Raw genomic sequence first — 19,998 nt, forward strand, 5'->3', positions numbered from 1 at the left:
CGATAACCACCTCTGGGAAGTGGAAGTAAAATGTTACTATATGATTTCATCAGAATCAAATGGTAACATACAGTAGGTCTTTGCTTGGGCCCCGCATCTGAGGATCATAGATGGCAAATGATTTAATAACATGCTTGTTGCTCGTCACAGGCGTCATCATGAGGGGATATGTGCTTGTAAAAGCCTTTTCTATACATTGTGTCTGCAGCCACTAAACTGAGAAGCGGGTGTGTTGCTTGTAGCAGGGAAAAATCAAGGCTCCATCTTCATCCTCAGTGTTTTACATGTATATCTTCTGATTAAATAAAGAAACTCATTAGGTTCAGTATTGCCGTTATTGTGGCATTGGCTTATATTTCAGTCAACATGTGTAGAAGATTCGCCCACACATGTTGGTCCTCACGCTAAACTGATTGTCAAGTTCTGGTACAGGCAAAGTTTGAGTATGTGCAAAGATTTTTTTTGTTTAGTTTTTTTTTTTTTTTTTTAAAGAATATGATGGGATGAAGCTTCCAGTAAGTCCTGCTGGATCCACTGCAGAGCTTTGTTTTCATGGGGTTTTTGTAGAGGATGTGAATCAGTCTTCTTACACTCGAATGACCGTCATGAACTCTGGTCACTTTGGAACTGGCAGTCAGGATCCTGGGTGGCCATAGCCGTGGCTGATAGACTGAAGGGAGAGAAAACAGTCGAAATTACTTCTTATCTCCATTTATAGCTTCATGAGGGCGCAGGCTTAAAGGAATAGGTCAACGTTTTGGGTTGAATGGGTATTCATTTTCTCACTGAGAGCTATAGGGGGAAATGAATACCGCTCTCATGTCTGTGGGACAGAGAGCCAGCAGCCTATTAGCTTAGCACAAAGACTGGAAGCAGGAGGAAACGGCTGCCCTGGCTCTATCTGAACAGGTAATTTACCATTTTTAGGGAAGGGTTTTTGTGATATTTCTTGGCTGAGAGCCACTGCCCGGCAACCAGCAGAGACTCCAGGAAGTCTTTGCTCCTGGCCAATAATAGTCAACTGCATAACTCCCTCTAAAATTGTTAAATTGTCATTTTCACACCTTGGTTTTGTACAGATTAAACAACCCAGATATAACATGTTAATCAATGAGTTTCAGAGGTGCTGTTGGGCAGATTTTGTTATCTCTACTTCCAGTCTTTGTGCTGTAAGCGACTGGCTGCTGACTGTAGCTTTATATTTACAGTACTCACACGTGAGAGTGATATTAATCTTCTCATCTAACTCTTTGCTCAAGAAAGTGAATCAAAAAAAGATTGTAAATTCTCAAAATCGTAATTCTCTTTTTTCTGTCTTTGGGAAAGAACTGTTCGTGCTTGCATGGGGTAATTAACGGGACTCTCCCACTCTGAAGGAATAGCAGTTCTCAACACTTAATTTTATTCCTCTTGTGCTCCAGGCACTGCAACATTCAATATGAGAGTGTGTGTTTATCTCTTAGCAGTGACTTTGAGCCAGAGAGGACGGCTTACAAACTAATCCTGCTCTGCCAACATGAAACTCCGTCACTAGACTCAAATTTGAAGTTGCAGAGTTTGAGATCTGTCTTCATCATACATTCATTTGTTAAATAAGTCTGGTGTAAAACAATTACCAGACCAAGTGGAAAACATTTCTATAAATGGACTGATTTTTTCTATTTTCTTTTCGTATTGAGGGCTGCAAAGGAGGTGACAGTGAAATCTGAGTTATTTTGGCTCAAACGAAAACACACACACGCGTCTAACATTAGCTGTGAGGACACAACGATTCCCTCAGCGATTCTTAACCCTCAAACAGCTGTGAGGACTGACCGAAATGTCCTCGCAGTGATGGTTTTTAACCAAAATTTGTCTGCACAAACACAGAAAAACATGTACACATACACAGCCTCTTCACCTGCGTCACAATCCAGCCTACATAGAGCAGCATTCATGAGGCTGAGCCTTGAAGAATTACTGTGACGCTGCTGATGACTCACAGTCAAGGTTTTTTTTTTTTAATGACGAATGCATTCTGTGGTATAATAAATATCTATTTGTGTGGCACTGGCTTATATTTTGGTTTCAGTGCCGAAGAGGTGCTATTCCTTCACAGAATCATCTTAGATTAACCTCTGCACGTAGATTTAAGCTCTCGCATTTTAGGAGCAGCGTTGCGTTTTACACTCTGCCCTCAGACGTGTGCAGTAAAATGGTGAAATGTTGTTTCAGGTGTGACATAAACGTACTTTTGAAAAGATGGGAACAGGTGAAGTGCATGAAAGCTGCAAGCCCCCCCTCCCACCCCCCCATACCCTCCCCCTGCACTGGCTTTGGCAAATGCTCTGGATATGATGTAAGAATGATGCAAAGTGTTTTAGGACATGACTGGTTTAGCGAATAGGGATGATAAAAGATGTAGACACAGGCACAAACCTGGTCTGTGAGGATTCGAGGCTTAATATCAGGAATGGCACCCCCTCTCAGCTCATCTTCCACAGCCATGAGTCTGACAACAGGGAAATAGAAACAAACATACCGGTTGAGAGGAATAGAACTACGAAGCCGGTGTTCTCCAAAGTTACTGTAGGATTATGTGGCCATATGATGATATTAAGGTCTTGACATGATCCTGCTATCCTCTGAGCATCCTGAGGCTGAATATGAACTCCCTTCAGGACAGTTAAGATAGTTCAAATTCAGCTGTTCAGTTAAAACGTGTGAGTGTGTGCAGGATAGTGAAGTGTGCACCCATCTGCTATATCTGGATTCAGAGTAAATAGAGTGTAAGAGTATTTGTTAACCGAAGGAGCTGTTGTACCAAATGAGATGAGATGTGCGGTTATACGAAACCTTGGCTTTAAGAAAATTTGATATGGGGCAATAAACATTTCATTGAGTAGCAGTGTGTATATATCTCCTTTAAATAAGTGTAGCTGCAATAAGAATTAGGCTGGCTTGGTTTCCTCTGCCTTCATGATGAAGTTACTGAAATAAAAATGTGTGTTTCGTATGAAGTGTGAGCCCACTGGGTGTGCTTTTCAGTAGTCATGACATTCAAATGAGCTACATTTAAAGAAATAGTTCAACATTGTGGGAAATAACATGCTTATTTGCTTCAGTCTTCATGGTTCTCTGAGGAGGTTTTCAACCACAGGTGGCGCTGTGGTATGCAGCAGGCTTTCTTGTTGGTTTTCTGAACTGAATTTCCAGAAAATCTGCATAAGAAATGCAAGTTATTGTGCATTTCCATCTGCTTTTATTTTGCAGAATTACAAGTTGGGGTCACATCAGGATAAACACCTGCAGGCGCCAATTTGCCAGGTGCCATTTAACCACGGAGCAAGATGGTGTAAATAAAAGAGCACTGAACCTCAGATTGATGAAAACAAAGTAAAAAAAAAATGTGATGAAAATATGGTGTTTGTATTTCGTTCATGTTTTCTTTTTAGCATTTTTTTTCTAGCTACTGCACATTGTTGCATCATGCTTTTATTGACACACCAACCATTTTAGAATCAAAACTGTTTAATTATATTTTAAAGATGGAGCCAAAGCCAGGAGGTGACTATTAACACCACTAAAATCCACTTATTAATATGTGGTACCTCATTTATTTAATCCAAAGAAAACTAGAAATGTAAAACCAGTAGCCAGTGGCTCCTGGCTCCACTATATGAAAGTGGTATCTACTTCTCTTAGCAAGAAAGCAAATAAGCATATTGAATATTGAGCTATCTCTTTAAAATCAGATTCATATGACACAAATCAAGTTATTTTCCAGTGGAAAACTTGAGTTCACACCTAAAACATTTTTCTTAATGGAGAGCAGTGAGTCTGGTCACTGCCCTTACTTTGCCGTTAGTTTCCCCATAGCTGTGTTTAGTTACTTCTATGTATTGTTTCCTTGTAGCACTCAAATGTGTTTTTTACAGCTGTAGTCCATTAGTTGCTACTCTTTCAAGTAACAGTAAAGATGGTTGTGATATTGTGTTGAACTGCTGCTGTTGGAGCAGGTCACATGATCGTGATCGTAAGAAGCAGAAACAGACTGTTGAGTGTCTCTGTGGTAAATGCACCACTTCAGATTCATCACGCTCAGCTACATAGCTGGATATAATCATGATATGGAGCATAATTTCATATAAAAATCCAGCCTAATTTCTGCCAGCTCTTGTTCAACCTTCACACTAATCACCTGCTGATGATGCCTTTGATTTGAGAGTCCTTCTCCACTTGCTGCTGCTTCAGGCGGCGCTCGCTGTCCTCCAGGCGGTTCTGATACTGCATCAGGATCTTGCTTGTCTGCTGTTCCTGCGACATGAGTCTCTGCTCGTATTCCTCAAGCTTGCGATGAGACATCTTCAGCCGTTCTTTCAGGGAATGTATCTCCTCTTCGTACTCTTTTACCTGAGAGATGAAGGAAATAAAGTGACATCGGGTTATTTGTGTCTCGGATTCTGCAGCGTTCTTGAATGATGAGTGATGAGTGATTTGTATCAGCACAGACACCACAGATGGTTGCGAAGTAGCGAGCGCAGACGCATTGTGCTGGCCTTGAAGTTTCAATGTAATAAGCACCACACACAGTAGGAATCCATTTCTAATATAGACGCCAGTGTGGGAGTTATTCCTCATAGGAAACAAACTCTGTTAAAGCTCCACTATAACGACAGAATCAGTAGAACAGTCGCCTCAATGCAGGTGAGATAGAGTTATACTGTACAGGTTTAATATGGGTCTGCTAATTAAATGTTTTTTGAAATATTCATGCCGTAAATAATATAATTCTTAGGGGTGTAACTAATAACCAATTTATTAGTTAAAGCAGAAGTAAGTGATATATTTGTGTTAATATAAGTCTTAAATAGTTATATCTTCCGACAGCAATCACTTACATAGAGTGTTTGGACCGAAACACGGGTCTGTCAGTCACTCTGCTCTGAGCCGAGGAGAAAACATTTATCGTGTCCTACAGTTTTTATCCAATGAGGAGAGAGAACGGCATGCAGGGCTGTGTGTGCAGCCAAGGGACGCCGTGAATGTGGTGACGTTGGGACGAGGACTGTTATGGTGCGTTCAAGGAAACTCGTAACTCGTGTTTTTCCAACCTGTGAAGTCATACCAGTTCAATCTGGTACGAGTTCACGGTTCGGAAGTTACGAGTGGCCGTTATAGTGACTTTCACCGGTAAAACAGGTCGGAAAAACACGAGTGGGTTGCCTGAAACGCTACAAAGTCGTAAGTTGTGACTTGAAGCTGTAATTTACGGTTTCAAAAGCCTGCCTGGAACGCAGCATTAGCCAAAACGACCGGATCGCTTACTTCTGCTTTAACTAACTAATTTAATTTAACTGTTAACTGATAACAATAACTTTGACTGATTAATACTATCGTTTTCAAATTCAGCAGTGTGTGCATTGTATTTCCAATGAAAATGTACTGATCTGGAAAGCAGATGTTTAATGACTTATACTTTAGATGCCTGAAAGAGTCACCAGATAATGTTTGAGTTTCCTTTTTTAGCGTAGTTTTCACTTATAATAGTGTCATATGTACTTTGAAGAAATAACACAAACATGCACACACAGTCTAGAAATACAGTTGCCTTTTTTTTAGCCCAGTGCTGCAGGAAGGAAGGAAGTGAGTGTACTTCACACGCAAAAAAAGGGGTGGGCAAAAGCACTAGTAAATGTACTAACCCTCTCTAATCGTGACTCATCCATGCTCTTGGAGTACTCTTTCAGCTGACCCTCACGGTCCGGCCGCAGGCTCTCGATGTCAGCGGAGAGATGAGGCATGTTGGACACCCAGGCCACTGTTCGCTCATTGAGCGCCGGGGTGCTCAAGGTCGACTGAGAACCCTGGAACAACAGAGCAGATCAGTCATGACTTTAGTGAATGTCTTCATAGTGAATTGAAGTGAGTCTTTTCTCTCACTTCATGTCACATATAAACTGAGGCAGGAATTCTCATCTTTATAAAGCAAAAATATCTTCATCCCTGATCAGTTTCAAGTCCAGACTGAAAGCCTTTCTGATATATCAAGACTCCCAATAGTTTCCTTTCCTAGTATAGTTATCATTAGATCATACTCCAGGTGAATCTATACATGCTCACCCACTCATACACAATCATTTTACACGTATACATACTCATAACTTTATTTAGACTCTTTTTGTTATAATAAGGAACTTGTATTGTTTTGTTGTTGTTGTTGATGAATTGTTTTTTGGATCCTTGCATATTTTTCAGGGAGGTATTTTGTATAAGCCCATATGGGGTTTTTAACCTCTCCCGCACTTACTATTCTTGTTTCATTTCTTTTTTTGTAATTGTACTTGATTTTTATGGTGCAAATATAAAAAAGAAAGAAAGAAAAACAAGAATGATTTTGGAGCACCTCATTAAATCAAAGGTTTAAAATTGGACTCACCTGTTTATTGACACCTGGCTTGAGCAAATGTTGCTGTGGAGGCTGCAGTTGGGACGATTGAGGCTTCTTGGTGCTTTTTGTTGGAGTGTCTGTTGACTCCTCTCCAACTGCCGACGGACCCTGGTTCTCTTTGGCGGAGCTGGTCTGGTACGGGAGCCCGGGAGCTGGACTGTCCGTCACCGACAGCTGCGCATCCTGTTGTTGTTGCAGCTGTTGTTGCAGCTGTTGTTGCAACTGTTGTTGCAATTGCTGCTGCTGTTGTTGCTGCTGCTGTTGTTGCTGCTGCTGCTGCTGCTGTTGCTGTTGTTGCTGCTGCTGCTGCTGCTGTTGTTGCTGCTGCTGCTGCTGTTGTAGTTGTGTCGACTGCTGAGAATGACGCTGTTTCGGCTGACTGCCACTGAAATTAGTGTCAGAGGAGTCGAGGAGGAGGTTCCTGCTCTGCGGGCGAACCTTTGGAGGGGTGGCGGTAGCTGGAGTGTTGATGGACCGCTGGGACTTGAGGTGCTGTGGTGGGGCCATGGACGACTGCCGAACAGGATGCACCGTGGTGGGAGGTGTCGCCAAAGATGCAGGGGTGCCCGTCCCAGTGGGTGTTTGAGATGTGACTCCCATTAGGTGCTGCTGCTGGAGAGACTCCTGAGAGGAAAGAATAATAATAATAATAAAAAATAAATTATCAAGAAAATTAAGGAAGCTTAATTTCATTTACTGAGATCACTTTATAATTACTTCCTTAATTGAATGTACTCAATAGCACTTTTTGTAGAATTGAAAATATCCATCTTTGATGGCCCTGGTTTCCAGTGAGGTGTGAATATGAGTGTGTTCGCCCTGTTCGTCGCTACATATCAGCCCTGTTATGGACTGGTGACTTTCCCAGGGTGCACTCCGCCCTCACCCTATGTCAGCTGGGATTGGCTCCAGCCCCCAGTGACCCCTGCATGGATAAGCAGTATAGCCAGTGGATGGATGAAAATTCGCCACACTATTTTATCCTATTTTCTACCAGATTTCCTTTTTTTCATAAACACAACTGATTCTCTCTGAATAATTCAAAAGATGCTATAACCACAAAATATATATCACTCATCCAGTGACATGGATGGACAGACAGATGGACAGACAGATGGGAGGGTGGATGTATGGCACCTTCAAACGATGAGTGTTTGACAGTGTTTTATATGAGACATCAACACAAGAAAAAAAAAATTTAAGATAAAATTGCAGCAAAAAAAGTTAAATAAGAGAATTGTCAGGTCTCTGCTGTGCTCATCCTCTTTCCCCCTGTGTCTCCTCTGCCTTGTGTGTCTGTGTGATGGTGTCACTCTCTTTGCATGGGTGTGGTGAAGCACTGGGAGTTTGTTACACATGCAGCTAATCTCATGCAGCTCAGCAGGAAAACCCTGGTCTTCACCTCACTCTTCAGCTGTGAACTTCTCTCGTGACCTTTGAACCCCTGTTCCCTGGCTAAGTGTCCCTGCTCCCCTGGGCGTCCCTTGTTATCTGTTGTTGTTTGGGCAATAAACTTTTTTTTTTAACTTGGCTGTTCAAGTGTGTGAATCTGCTCTGGGGTCCAACCAGAAAATTTAAACGTACAGTAAAACGTGACAAGAATAAATGTTACAAATCAACAACAATGCAGTAGTGCAGCTCCAAATGTGATTTAATAAAAGGTCACGTCAAATATAAAGTTTTTGAGTTTGAGCAGAAGTGCTGAATCCTAGGTGAAATCATAGGTGATGATATTATGTACCAAGTACCAAGTCTCAGCTTTAATGTACGTAGATTTACACCAATGTAAGAATTGTGTATCCATATACTTACTGTCAGGACAGACTGGATGGACAGACGGATGGACGGACGGATGGATTGACAGGTAGATGGTACATAAATAATGCATAAAGCACTGTCCTGATGATAACACCATCTGTATCAATAAAACAAGAGGCTCTTATGATGTTTGTTCCATTAAGGCCCACGCAGCAGGATGGAAATAGCTTGAGACCAACATGACAGTATCATTAAATGCTGTAATTTTACACAGACATACTGTAGTAAACTTATCAGATCAACAGCCCGTGACTGCACCATCAATTCGACACTAAAAAAAGATCAGCTCGGATCTCATTTGATGGAACAGCTCTTAATGAAACCAAGTGAGTTCAGTTCAGGTTTGTAAGCTTGAATTGAACTTTAAGTGTCGGTTGAACATCTCTAAGTCTGATCTGCAGCACACTGACGGGTACTGACTACATAATACAATGATATATCAGCAGTTACAACACTTTTTTCTGCCCTATTGACCGACAGTGAGTTTCCAGCCCTATTGAAACAAGGACGCACAGGATGATAGTCAAGCACCCTACACAGTTCAGCAGAGGAGGCGAGTGAATGATCAGGCTTCAGTGTGTTGTCTGTAGCATAACAAGTGTCTCGCAAAAGTGCCCTCACATTACTGTTGGATTTGCATATTCTGCTGCACAGGAGTGGTAAACATTTCCCATTTTGTTTGCATCTGATGAACTGCAGGGGTTAATCTGAACGCAGCAGCTGATACAGACATTTTTGTTGCCCAATCGAGATGTTAAAAGAATAATATACAGTAGCAATGGCCAAAAGTATGTTGTGTAATTTGGTTTGGAATTAGAAAATAAGATCTCCGGGTTCTTTTTAACAAAATTGAGAAAATGAATTTTTGGCTGTGACAGTTCTTATCGCTATGTTTAAAGATCTATGAATGCTATTAGACAAAATATTGTGTTCTCTAAGCTCTAAATGAAGAAAAGGGTATCCACAGTGATATTTACAACATATGAAACTCCTTTTGAATAATGTTACCGTTATTTGCTGGAAATTGTAAATTTTACATATCTCACTGATCCACTCAAATTTCAAGGGATTTGGTTAATAATGGACGAGTTGTTTCTTAGATAGCATTCGTTTCTCACATCTAGTGAAAAGAAAAACTCAGACTAAATAACCAAAAAGACTCAAGAGAACTAAAAACAGCCTGTTACTGAAAATTATTTTAGTCTTTAACAGGGAATCTTGAAGTGTACAGCAGGCACACATAAATTACGCTGCATGTTTAGCAATGTACTATACAAAGACTGTTGCTGCAGTTGATGAATGACATCTTAATGTACAATGAATGTCATTCAGCAGATCAGTAAACAGGCTTTTTGACATAAATTCAAATAAAATGTCATGTTAATTGCTGATTATTATATAATCTATATTGAGGAGGCATGTGCCTGTATGAAGCCTGTAATTTTAGCTGTATCATGCCAAAAGTAACAAATGTTATGTTGATGCCTCCAAACATTAAGTTTAACTGTTTGATGTAAATAATCCGACACCATATCTCAGCCCAAACTGAACAACTATGGAAGACAGGTTGGACCAGCTCAGTGTCTCTTTGAATTACATCCATATTGGACAATTCTGCACCTCATGGTTTAATGTGCAGAGCCAACAGTGTGTGCCAGCACAGTGAGCGGTGTGCCCTTTAGGTAGTCAGGCAGAAAGTAAGGGTGTAGAAGTCAGAGCGGTGAATGGACATATGCCACATCTGACTGGAGTTCATGTCCCATCACAGAGCTGGAATTCAATTTCCCTTTTTTTTCTATATTCACTGTCTCCTTCATGGTTAATATATCGGTTGTAAATACTGGCATTTACAAGTTGTGATATTTGTTGTCAGGAAATAAAAGTGCTGCAACTAGACTTGAATTCTGGCAGTAGGGTTGTTGAGATGTTGCCCTCCACCACCAGCATCATCAAAACACATAAAGAGGGAACATATTTCAGAGGAATGTGGTACTATAACTTTAACTATAATAAAGTTCCTGAGATTGAAGAATCAATGGCAAGGAGCACTTTCTGGAGGCCTCTGTTGCTGAAACTCTGAGACATTTCATTCTGGTTTGTTCCTTTAATTTGTCACTTATGTCACAAATTGTGATTTTATTTTTATCTATGATGTTGTTGCCTCATTGGACTGCATGCCCTATGTTGATTACATACGTCATTTCGATTTTATGTTTATTATCTAAAGGTCCTGAAAGAGAAAATGACTGTTGCATATTTTCTTCCTTAATGTGTGAAGGAAGGTGAGAGGTACCTACCTGCACCTGCAGTGACAGCTGGTGCCAGGCGTAGTCGTTGCTCTGATTCTGCCGGGTGAAATCATCACTGTAACTGTGTGAGTGGACAATGCTGGGCTGCACCAGACTGCTCTGTGACCGCAGGGCGGACAAGTCCTCGCTGCGGGAGAAAGCACTGTTGCCAAAGGCGGGTTGATAGTCATGGTGGCCATTCTCAGGCTCAGGGGCGAGGAGGAGAGGAGGGGGAGGCTGCTGAGACTGAGCTGGGGAGTTCTGGGCAGCCAGATGGAATAGTGGGTTCTGGAAAGACAAGGGGAAGTGCATGGCCGCTGCCGCTTGCTGTTGCTGTTGGGAGATGGATTCGGTCGGCCCCCCGATGTGGCCCATCTGGCTCAGCCTCAAACCAGAGCCTGATGAGCCCGGCGGCATATGCCCTCCCATACGAAGAGGACCGCCAAGGTTCCCGAAGCTGTGGCCGAGGCCGGCGATGGAGGCTTGAGAGGAGGTGAGCATGTCTCCCACGGAGTTCAGGTTGGAGATGCTGTTCATACGGGAGTCCTGAAGGTCCATCATAGAGACACTTTTATTCACACTGTGGACCTGAGACACACAGGAAGAACATTTGTTGTAGTTTCAATTTGATCACATCTACAAAGTTCTGCTTAATTCATGACAAAAGAAAACTGTTCGTCTCACAATGAAACAGTAAAATTTAACACTAGCTTTCTTTATCAAATGTACAGCAGACGTCCCTAGTCTGGCATCAGTCATAAGCTATTAAAAGAATTTGGAAAAAGGAAATTCAGAGTTTATGGACCCAAAAGGTCTGTTTCATGTCTGGAGATAGTTTAATTGCATGAGGGCAGGAAGATAGAAGATCTCTCTTTCAAAACACAGACCACAGCTTTTTAAACATCACAGTGATAGATGACCAGCTCCAGAGGACCCACTAAATGGACACAAGGCAAAATGGGAGTAAACGACCAAAATCTCCACAGAAAGCTCATTCGATGACAATAAAAACATCATCTCTGACGGATATTTAACTGTTGCTTCCCCGGGGAACGTAACATTAAAGTCAGAAGTACTCATCACCACATACAGTATACACCCACCCGCACACACACAGACACACTAATGTTTCCCCCCCTTTAGATAACACTCATAAATCACAAGCCACCTTCCTAAAGCTTTCTAACATGTGATTTCATTTTTTCAATCCCACATCTGTGACTGCATCAGTGCAGTCCATATTGCTTTTACATAATTAACTTCAATCCCCCAGTTTTATATCCTATAATCTGTTAAATGAAGAGCTCCAAGTAATTCAAAAACAAAGACTGCAATCAAAACTAAGAGCTCAACTCAAGCCAATAATACTGTGATACCAAAGTCATATCAGACTCACATGTCTCATTTTAATAATCACTTTATAATGTAAAGATGTTAGCTGGTTGTTTATCATACTATTTAAAAATGTATGCATTTCTCCTCTGAGGTATCAAACACATTCACAACACTGTAGTACAGTGTTTTTCAACCTTAGGGTCGGGATCCCATGTGGGGTCGCCTGAAATGTCTAGTAATTGATAAAAAAAATGACTAATAAAAATATTTTTGTAACTGATTATTATTCTTTTTTAAATTATGATTAAAAACACCACACACAATCTTAAAGGTGTACAGAAATGGCCGTTTGTCCTGTTTGTCGCGCCGAGTTGTCACGAGCTGCAACACGAGTTTACCCGAGTGAGGAAAACAAATTTGATTGGTCGTTATCGAGCGGGCGGGATATTCAAAGCTTGGGGCGAGCCCGAGCTCTGTGTGTGTGTGCGTGTCTCAGACGTTGAATGACGGATTACGGATCCAATATCAGTGGCTGGTGAATCGTGTACAGGCTGACGTATAATCCGTGCGCCTGCATTATCCAATGCGAAAAAAAAAATACACACTTTCATCCCGGATTTACTCAAAAATAGAATTTTGCACAAAGTTTGGCCTACAACGTCTGAAAGATGAGTTATCACATTAATTTTATCACCCAAAGTGGGCTCAAATTCAATTTTCTTTTCTGTACACCTTTAAACAACTGTATTCTATACTTTCACTTTCTTGAATATAAATCGTGTTCAAATAAAATGCAGCATACATCAAAAATCAAAAATATCTGAGCTGGCACATCTTGTTTGACGGGGTCGCCAGAAATTTGTGATGTCAAAATAGGGTCACGAGCCAAAAAAAGGTTGGGAACCACTGCTGTAGTATGTTGTATAGTGAACCACTTGACATCGTACCTTTGGATCAGGCTCAGTAATGTCCGAGCTGCTTGTGCAGTACGCAGGGCTGGATCGAGCCAGCGGTGGACGCGTGACGTAGAAAACTTCCCTCGACGAGCGAAGGTCTCGTTCTGCGTGACGCCGCATGTTCAGATTGGACGACAGGGATTCCACAGCTGACACTCCCGTGGTAGGGGACGGCAGGCGAGAGATGTCTATTGAACTGCAGAAACAAGAGAGAGAGAGAGACGTCACATCTCTGGGCTACAAGCTTACAGATCTTTAATTCTTTTCATTTCCTGTGGAGAGAAACAAGTGTTAAGCGTAGAATAGGTGCAAAAGGTAAACTAGTCTTCTGTCCAATGTTTTCACACTAGGTTGAGATATTTTAGGCCTTTAGGCCAGTAAACAGTAGAGAGATGGCACAAAAAACGGACTCCTAGTATCAGTTTTTGTCTTTGTCAATGGGTAAAGCTACAGAAAGAATTAGAGATTGGACAACAGTTAAAAGAAAAAAACAGTTTTTTGTAATAAAACGTTTTTTTTTATTAATATTCTTTATTTGGGGTAGTCATTTAGATGCGTTTAGCTTTTTCCAATCCCTCATATGGGGTCACGACCCCCAGGTTAGGTTGGGAAACATACAAAATATATATCTATATATAATCGGAGAATGAAGCTAAGGAAACTCTAGCTTGTTAATTGTTATGAATTAAAAACTGCCGGGTGCTCTACCCTCTTTAATATTTTATACACTAAGCGGTTCATTTTAAAACAATCAACAGATTAAATGATAATGAAAATCATTAGTGCTGGCGCCTTAAATAAAGTAGCCTAAGCATGGGAAGAGCAGTGTGCAAGATTGATTCTATGCGCTCATGTCTATAAGATTTAATGGTACGCAAACATGTCTTATTGTATCAAGGTTGCGTAATGAAACACGGAAACCCAGTGAGAGGAAGGCGTCACCCCCTCCTGTCAGTCACTGGTAGCCTGATCCCTCTGGGGTTAGAGCGGGGAGGAATGGCAGGTGTGTCATTCTTTGTGTTGGTTTGAATTTCCATACGTTTGATCTCTGTCCTTTCACACCTGCCTGCAGCACAGTTAAGTCATTCTCACTCAATTACATGTTTATTTCTCCAGATTCTGTTCCCAGCAGACAACTGCTTGGTGGGAGGGACCTGTAATAGTAAACACAAAATAGCTGTTTGCGGAGTCCTTTGATATTAGCTCTGTTATTACTCTTACTTAAAGAGTTCTTATTCAAACAAGCTGTATGCCGCTGTCAGCAGTCTCTTGACAATAGCAGAGTACTGACGTGAATGAAAACACAGAGGAGAGGGGTTTGGGAACAGATGGTGTTATGGATTGATAGAACACTTAGAAAGCCTTAAGAGCTGCATTAGCATTAGCATTATGTGCTTGTGCACTCTCATTTATTTCGAGCTGTTGAATTCTCAATTATTGTGTATTCTTGGTCTTTTTGTGTGTCACTGTTAATTACACCCATGTGAAACTGTGATTCCCATGTTAATGTAAAACACATGTGTATTTGCAGTCATGAGCTTTTTCATTTGTCTTGATAAAAGCACAGCAGAGATCGAGCCACCATTCAAATGTAAAACTGTCATCATAATCTACTGTCATGAAAAGCACACAGTTTGGGAAGATGCAATAAACAACAACGGTAGTAATAATTATGATAATACTAATTAAATTAAGGAAAGAACGAGGAGATACCTGTTTAAGTCACGCATCATAAGGCTTTGGAAGTCAGAGGACATTAGACGATTGAACGATGGTCGTGAGAAGAGTCTGTCCTTCGGTCGCTCTGGCTGGTGATTTGAAGGCATGTGGAGCTGTGGGTTCCTCAAGGCCACGCTGATGTCATTCAGCAGCCGTGGGAGGGGTCCCAGTTTAAGAATAGCATCCTAAAACACGGAGACATTGATACAAATCAAGAGATCCTGCGTTTCCTTTGCTCACATGTCATGTGTGCCAGGGTTCACGACCTTTTGGGGGAACCACAGAGCCACTTTGTTAAGCATTTGACCAGAATAAAGGTCAACTCAAAGGCCCAACTCATTGTGAAATAAAATCAAAGTGAAAATAAACATTTGACTTTATAACTTTGAATCAGGCTCAGTGATCAAAAGTCAGCATACATATTATGAGTATGGTATGGTATCCAATCAGTATTCAGTATAAGTATATTATCTTATTTTAGAGAAGAAGTTGGATCAGGGCATTTCTGAAATCATTATTCAGTGGTTTTTGCAGAGCCATCTCGTTTCTTTGCCTGGAAGCAAATGTTACATGGTCTGGTGCCCGACCATTCACCCAGAGGTTGGGAACCTCTGCTATGTACTGTATGACTCACTTCATTATTCATGAAATTCAAATGACAGAGGAAAAAAACACATAATATTATATAACCTTTGACACAGTTCAGGACAGACCACAAAGTATTTCTAACTTGCTTTATGCTACAACTACAGTGAAGCTTCATTAAATTACCAATGCAAGCAGAGTTAAATATTAAAGTACTAACTCCATCTCTGTTTTCAGAGTCCAAAAAATATTCATTGTGCTAGACAGAAAATTAAAGAACCTAATTTCCCAGACCTCCATTTTCCACACTCTTCAGAGTGAGAGCGAAATCATATTAAATGTTTAATCTAAACCTTCTAGTCATTTATCTGGTCATTGCACCTACCTTGCTAAGCTGGCCCATGACTTCCCACAGTAAGCTGTGGAGCATGGACAGCTCTCTGCCCAGGTCAATGTAGCCTTCAAACCCCCCAGCGTTTCCTCCAGCGTCCATGTTGGAAATCTCATAAAGAAACTGCTGCATTGAGTCCCACTCCATGTCCAGGAACTCGTTCATGAAATACATGTATTCCTCCTTGGGTCCAAATCTGTGTGACAGGACACGTGAAGACAAAGAACAGCAGATTTGTGGCTCTAATGTTTACTGAAAACATGCAGAAGCTCAGGATTAAACTTGTTAAACCTTCATTTGAACTGTTTTAGCATTTTTAGGACCTTAACTTCACTGTACTCACCTTCAGTTAATAAGACAGCTGACGATACACATTATAATACCTCAGGACACCAAAAGTAATGCATTATTTTACCCAATGTTCCTGAAGTCTTTTAAATTACCCAAAAACTTTTGATGTCTTAATTACAGCTGCCTGTTACAGTTGGCAGAATTCTTTTTTAATATCATAAAAGAATGACAACAGAGAGTGAAGGTAAGAACAAATGGGTCGCAGCTGAAAGATTCGGCACTTGTAAAGTAGGTGACAGTTTATATCCATCAAAACGGCAACAGTCTGTTTCATCAGTGTCTGCATTTCTAAAGATGTACAGAAATGAATGTAAAGCTGAGGTAAGAGTGCAGGTGGTGAGGGAGACTCACTTGCTGAAGCTGGCCAGGTTCTGCATCACCTTGGCTATGAGAGTGAGCGTGCGGGACGTGCGTTCAGCGGGGTACTCCTGCATTAGGTTGAACAGGGAGGGGGACATGATGGCTGGGCACATGAAGCGAAGGAACAGGGAGGAGCTGATGAGGCTGTCAGCGAGATCCTCTCTTCCACGCTCAGCACATCTGGCTCTCCATGAGGCGAAAACTTCCTTCAGCTCCCGGGGAAATATGCTGAAACAAGAACATGGTTTTATTACCCACTGTCGAGATAAAAACTCAGCAGCTCAACCAAACGAATTCAGCAAAGTCAAGGGACTGAAGCATATGGAAAATTACTGGACCGTACGATGCTCAGAATGAAAAACACTTATAAAACCGTTTTTGGAGACATTAAGATGCTGATTTTACTAAAATATCAATGGAAAACATCTAAGTCGTGAAAGATGTGCTTGTTTAGTTATTTCTCTTTGAATATGAGAGCTTGTAAAAATTAATATTTTACATGAATGTTACTACTGTATGGCAAATGTTTGGTCAATTTGAAAGATAATGAATGAAGTAACAACTGTAACCTGACAGGAGATGTTTTTATCCTGTAGTCAAAAATAACAAGGCATGATTTTTTCTTTTCGATTCAAAAGTATTTTTGATGATTCTCTGGAATTTCTTTCAAATAAATAATTTCTTTTCGTTTTTTAAATATATATTCATTTCTTCCCCTTGTTAAAAAATGGTTCACTGTCTCTACGTAAATCTATAATGAAGCAGCCCTTTAAATGACTTTTGTCCTTCTGTTGGCAGGGAGGTGTGAGTGACTGCATAATGAAGCAGGCTGACAGAGGAACTGACCAGAGAGAGTTGATAATCTTGCAGAGAAGCAGCTCGCAGCACATACGAAGGTTGGCTTGGTGGTCGGCGAGGACTGACGGCGGGACACGCATGGGGTCCACTTCACAGTTCTCCTCAGACTCATATAAGGCTCGAATGAAGTCACCTGAAAGTTGTAGATCAGACACTCATTATGGATGGATGGATGGATGGATGGATGGATGGATGGATGGATGGATGGATGGATGGATGGATGGATGGATGGATGGAAACAAAGAAAGAATATGTGTGAAGCACTAGAAAACTTATATACCTTGCATACATTAGTTCCTGTGAAAGCATCACCTGATAAATATTCATAAGGAGGCTTATAAGTAGGTTACAACTGTCTGTGTTAATAATTACTAGTGAATATCAGTATAGCTAAAAAATAATAGTGAGCCTGTCAATGATCAAGGTCACTTGGTTTTCTAAAGAACAAGCTCCTGTAATTTGCTGGTGGCTAAAAAAGCTATCCATAAAAAAAAAAGCAGTCATTAGATGGGCCAAGGAGAAAACTATCACTACAAACCTATAAAATCACACAGATAAGATAAAGATGTGCAGTGGTAAACAATGGCTGCATAAATGGTACAACATTAATTAATTAATAAAAAAAATTGTATTTAATGTTGTAGAATGCTATTTCTAAAAAATCTAAAAACTCTAGACAGTGTCAATGTTGACTCCATTATGGTTGAACAAAATATATTGCTGTACTTGAGCGTCATTCAGTCAGAAGGAAATAAGAAACGCAGTGATATGATATGCAGTTTTTACCTATAGCATCCTTGAGGTATCTGTGACCTATCAGTTTGAGGTACTCTTCCACAGCCTTAGTGGCGAGCGTGTTCTCCCGAAAGATCAAGTGCTCACGGTCCATGAATCGATCCACCTCACACATCGCCATGTCGGAGAGGAACTCCTGCGAAAACATCACATTTCAAGTTTTTTAAAAATGTGCAGGAAAAGGAAGGAAACTTTTTTCAATGGAAAGCACACTTTCCACAGAAATATAACATCTTGCCATGTAGAGGAGTCAAATGATTGTTAGCATGGCTGATTTGTGTAAAAACGGCATGCAGTCAAAGTGACCTCTTGTTTACCTTTGTCTTCCCTGTGCTTTGAAGAATGTGCACCAGAGCAAAGGCCACCTCCTCTTTGCTTTTCACACTCAGCAGCGGCTCCAGAACTGCACACAGTGTTCGGTAGTTGTTGGTAATGTATTCAGCAAACTCCTTGTACAGCTCCATGGGGAGGATGTTCATTGTCTGATAGCGAGACTTAACGCGCAATGAGGCGTTGATGACTTTGGCGCTTCCAACACCACCGCTTTTGGCCAAAACACTGGATTGTATCACCGGGTACCACTGCTCCACAAACTGCCGGCCCGTGATGCTGGAGATGGGTATGCTGACAAGGCCAAGGTATGTGCTTTTTTCCTACATGACAAACCAATCAATATTTTTGCATGATCATTTTTTAACTCTATTTGCTGTTAAAAAGCTTATTTTTACTGACTCACTTTCTTTACCTTGCGTCTTTTTTTGTCTGTTTCCTTGTAGAGGTGCAGGCGAAGGCTACGAATGGTAGGCAAATTGTTGAATTCAAAATGCTCGCCCCAGAAGACGGTGTCGGTCCGGGGTTTGCTGGTGGTGCGTGCATACAGCATGTCGTCCAGACACAGCTCACAATAGTAGCGTTTCTTAGCTGGAAGGTCTCGAGCTTCAATGATCCACAACTTGAGCACATTGTCAACCCGCCTGCTGTTGTCCTTGAATTGAAACGAAGAATTCTGTTACTGGATAATAACAGTCCTTATTTACATCTGTCCGTAATGTTACAAATAACAGGTTGTCGAGGGTTTGGATAGAAAAAATTCTGACAGAAAGCAAAAACATTTATTGTATCTACCTTGTTAGGTTTGACAGCTCGTTGCAGATTCTCAATCCACTTGTCTCTTTCTGAAGCCGAGCGACAGGCAAAACATTTTGTCCCTGAACTGGTGGTCACCTTCAGACACAAAATACAGTTTTATCATATTTGTAAATACGTAAAAAAAAAAAAAAAAAAATGAATCTGTAGTTCAGAAATTGTCTGAAATGCTGAAAAATTACCATCACAGTTTCCAGCATGTTTAGAGCTTGGAACGTTTTAGCACTTCTGCTTCATAAAATATGTGAATTGAATAATCAACTGAATTGTTTCAGCACTAATTCCCTAGACCACCAGGTCGCCTCATTTCTCTGATTTTCAAGAGAGGTGTAAAGTGGCTTCGTAGTGACACATGAACTATATTTATATCTAAAAACATTTTCACACATAAAATTGATTTGATCTATCCACGATATAAATATAATAAAAAAAAAGAAATCCTGTAGTCAGTGGGAGAGACTCTAGTGAAAGGGTGAAAGGTGGAACAACTCAACGCACCTCAAAGCAGTACTCTTGTCCTAAAATGCTAGAATGGACAGGTTTGATTATGGCCTCTTCATCCAAAACTAGGTCCAAAGCCTCCGCGGCACTGCTAGGAGAAAGTAGGGACTCATGGGAGTGGGATTCTTTGAAGCTTTGCATCAAGCGAGTCCTGGTGAGAGACGAAGAACAAGTGGAGATTTATTTACAACCCATATTTAAATCGGTGTTTTTGTATAATTAAAAAATGAGTCACCACAGCAGAGGAATGTATGAGTCACTCCTGCAATTTTGGTATGATTTCTGTGATCTGATCCTTTTATAACAAGTCTATGAAAAAGTTAAGACTTCCAGATTTTCAAATCTGGTGTTTGTAATCTGTTGATCGGCTCCCGTGACTCACTGTATGTGAGGAAACAGACCACAGTGTTTCAGATTGCAATGCTCTCTGGAAATGCAAACCTTTTTATTTTTATACACCTAGAT

The 19,998-nt window shown here is 40.9% G+C and overlaps 1 protein-coding gene across 1 annotated transcript in view; it reads right to left on the minus strand.

Moving 5' to 3' along the window:
• Positions 1-634: 634 nt before the first annotated feature.
• The window catches only part of LOC310994057 (ras/Rap GTPase-activating protein SynGAP-like), a gene marked incomplete at both ends in the record, with an annotated part of 31,135 nt that continues 11,771 nt past the window's right edge, over positions 635-19,998 (minus strand). Inside the window, 16 exons of the mRNA XM_083982579.1 lie at positions 635-670; positions 2,419-2,491; positions 4,181-4,392; positions 5,685-5,846; positions 6,419-7,054; positions 10,546-11,124; positions 12,819-13,023; positions 14,541-14,731; positions 15,517-15,718; positions 16,225-16,461; positions 17,080-17,224; positions 17,878-18,022; positions 18,204-18,539; positions 18,632-18,892; positions 19,012-19,110; positions 19,531-19,684. Of these exons, the coding sequence (XP_083838705.1) occupies positions 635-670; positions 2,419-2,491; positions 4,181-4,392; positions 5,685-5,846; positions 6,419-7,054; positions 10,546-11,124; positions 12,819-13,023; positions 14,541-14,731; positions 15,517-15,718; positions 16,225-16,461; positions 17,080-17,224; positions 17,878-18,022; positions 18,204-18,539; positions 18,632-18,892; positions 19,012-19,110; positions 19,531-19,684 (3,673 nt within the window). The remainder of the gene's footprint in view (positions 671-2,418; positions 2,492-4,180; positions 4,393-5,684; positions 5,847-6,418; positions 7,055-10,545; positions 11,125-12,818; positions 13,024-14,540; positions 14,732-15,516; positions 15,719-16,224; positions 16,462-17,079; positions 17,225-17,877; positions 18,023-18,203; positions 18,540-18,631; positions 18,893-19,011; positions 19,111-19,530; positions 19,685-19,998) is intronic.

The sequence above is a fragment of the Trachurus trachurus genome, assembly GCF_905171665.1.
Source record: "Trachurus trachurus genome assembly, chromosome: 11".
NCBI lineage: Eukaryota > Metazoa > Chordata > Actinopteri > Carangiformes > Carangidae > Trachurus > Trachurus trachurus.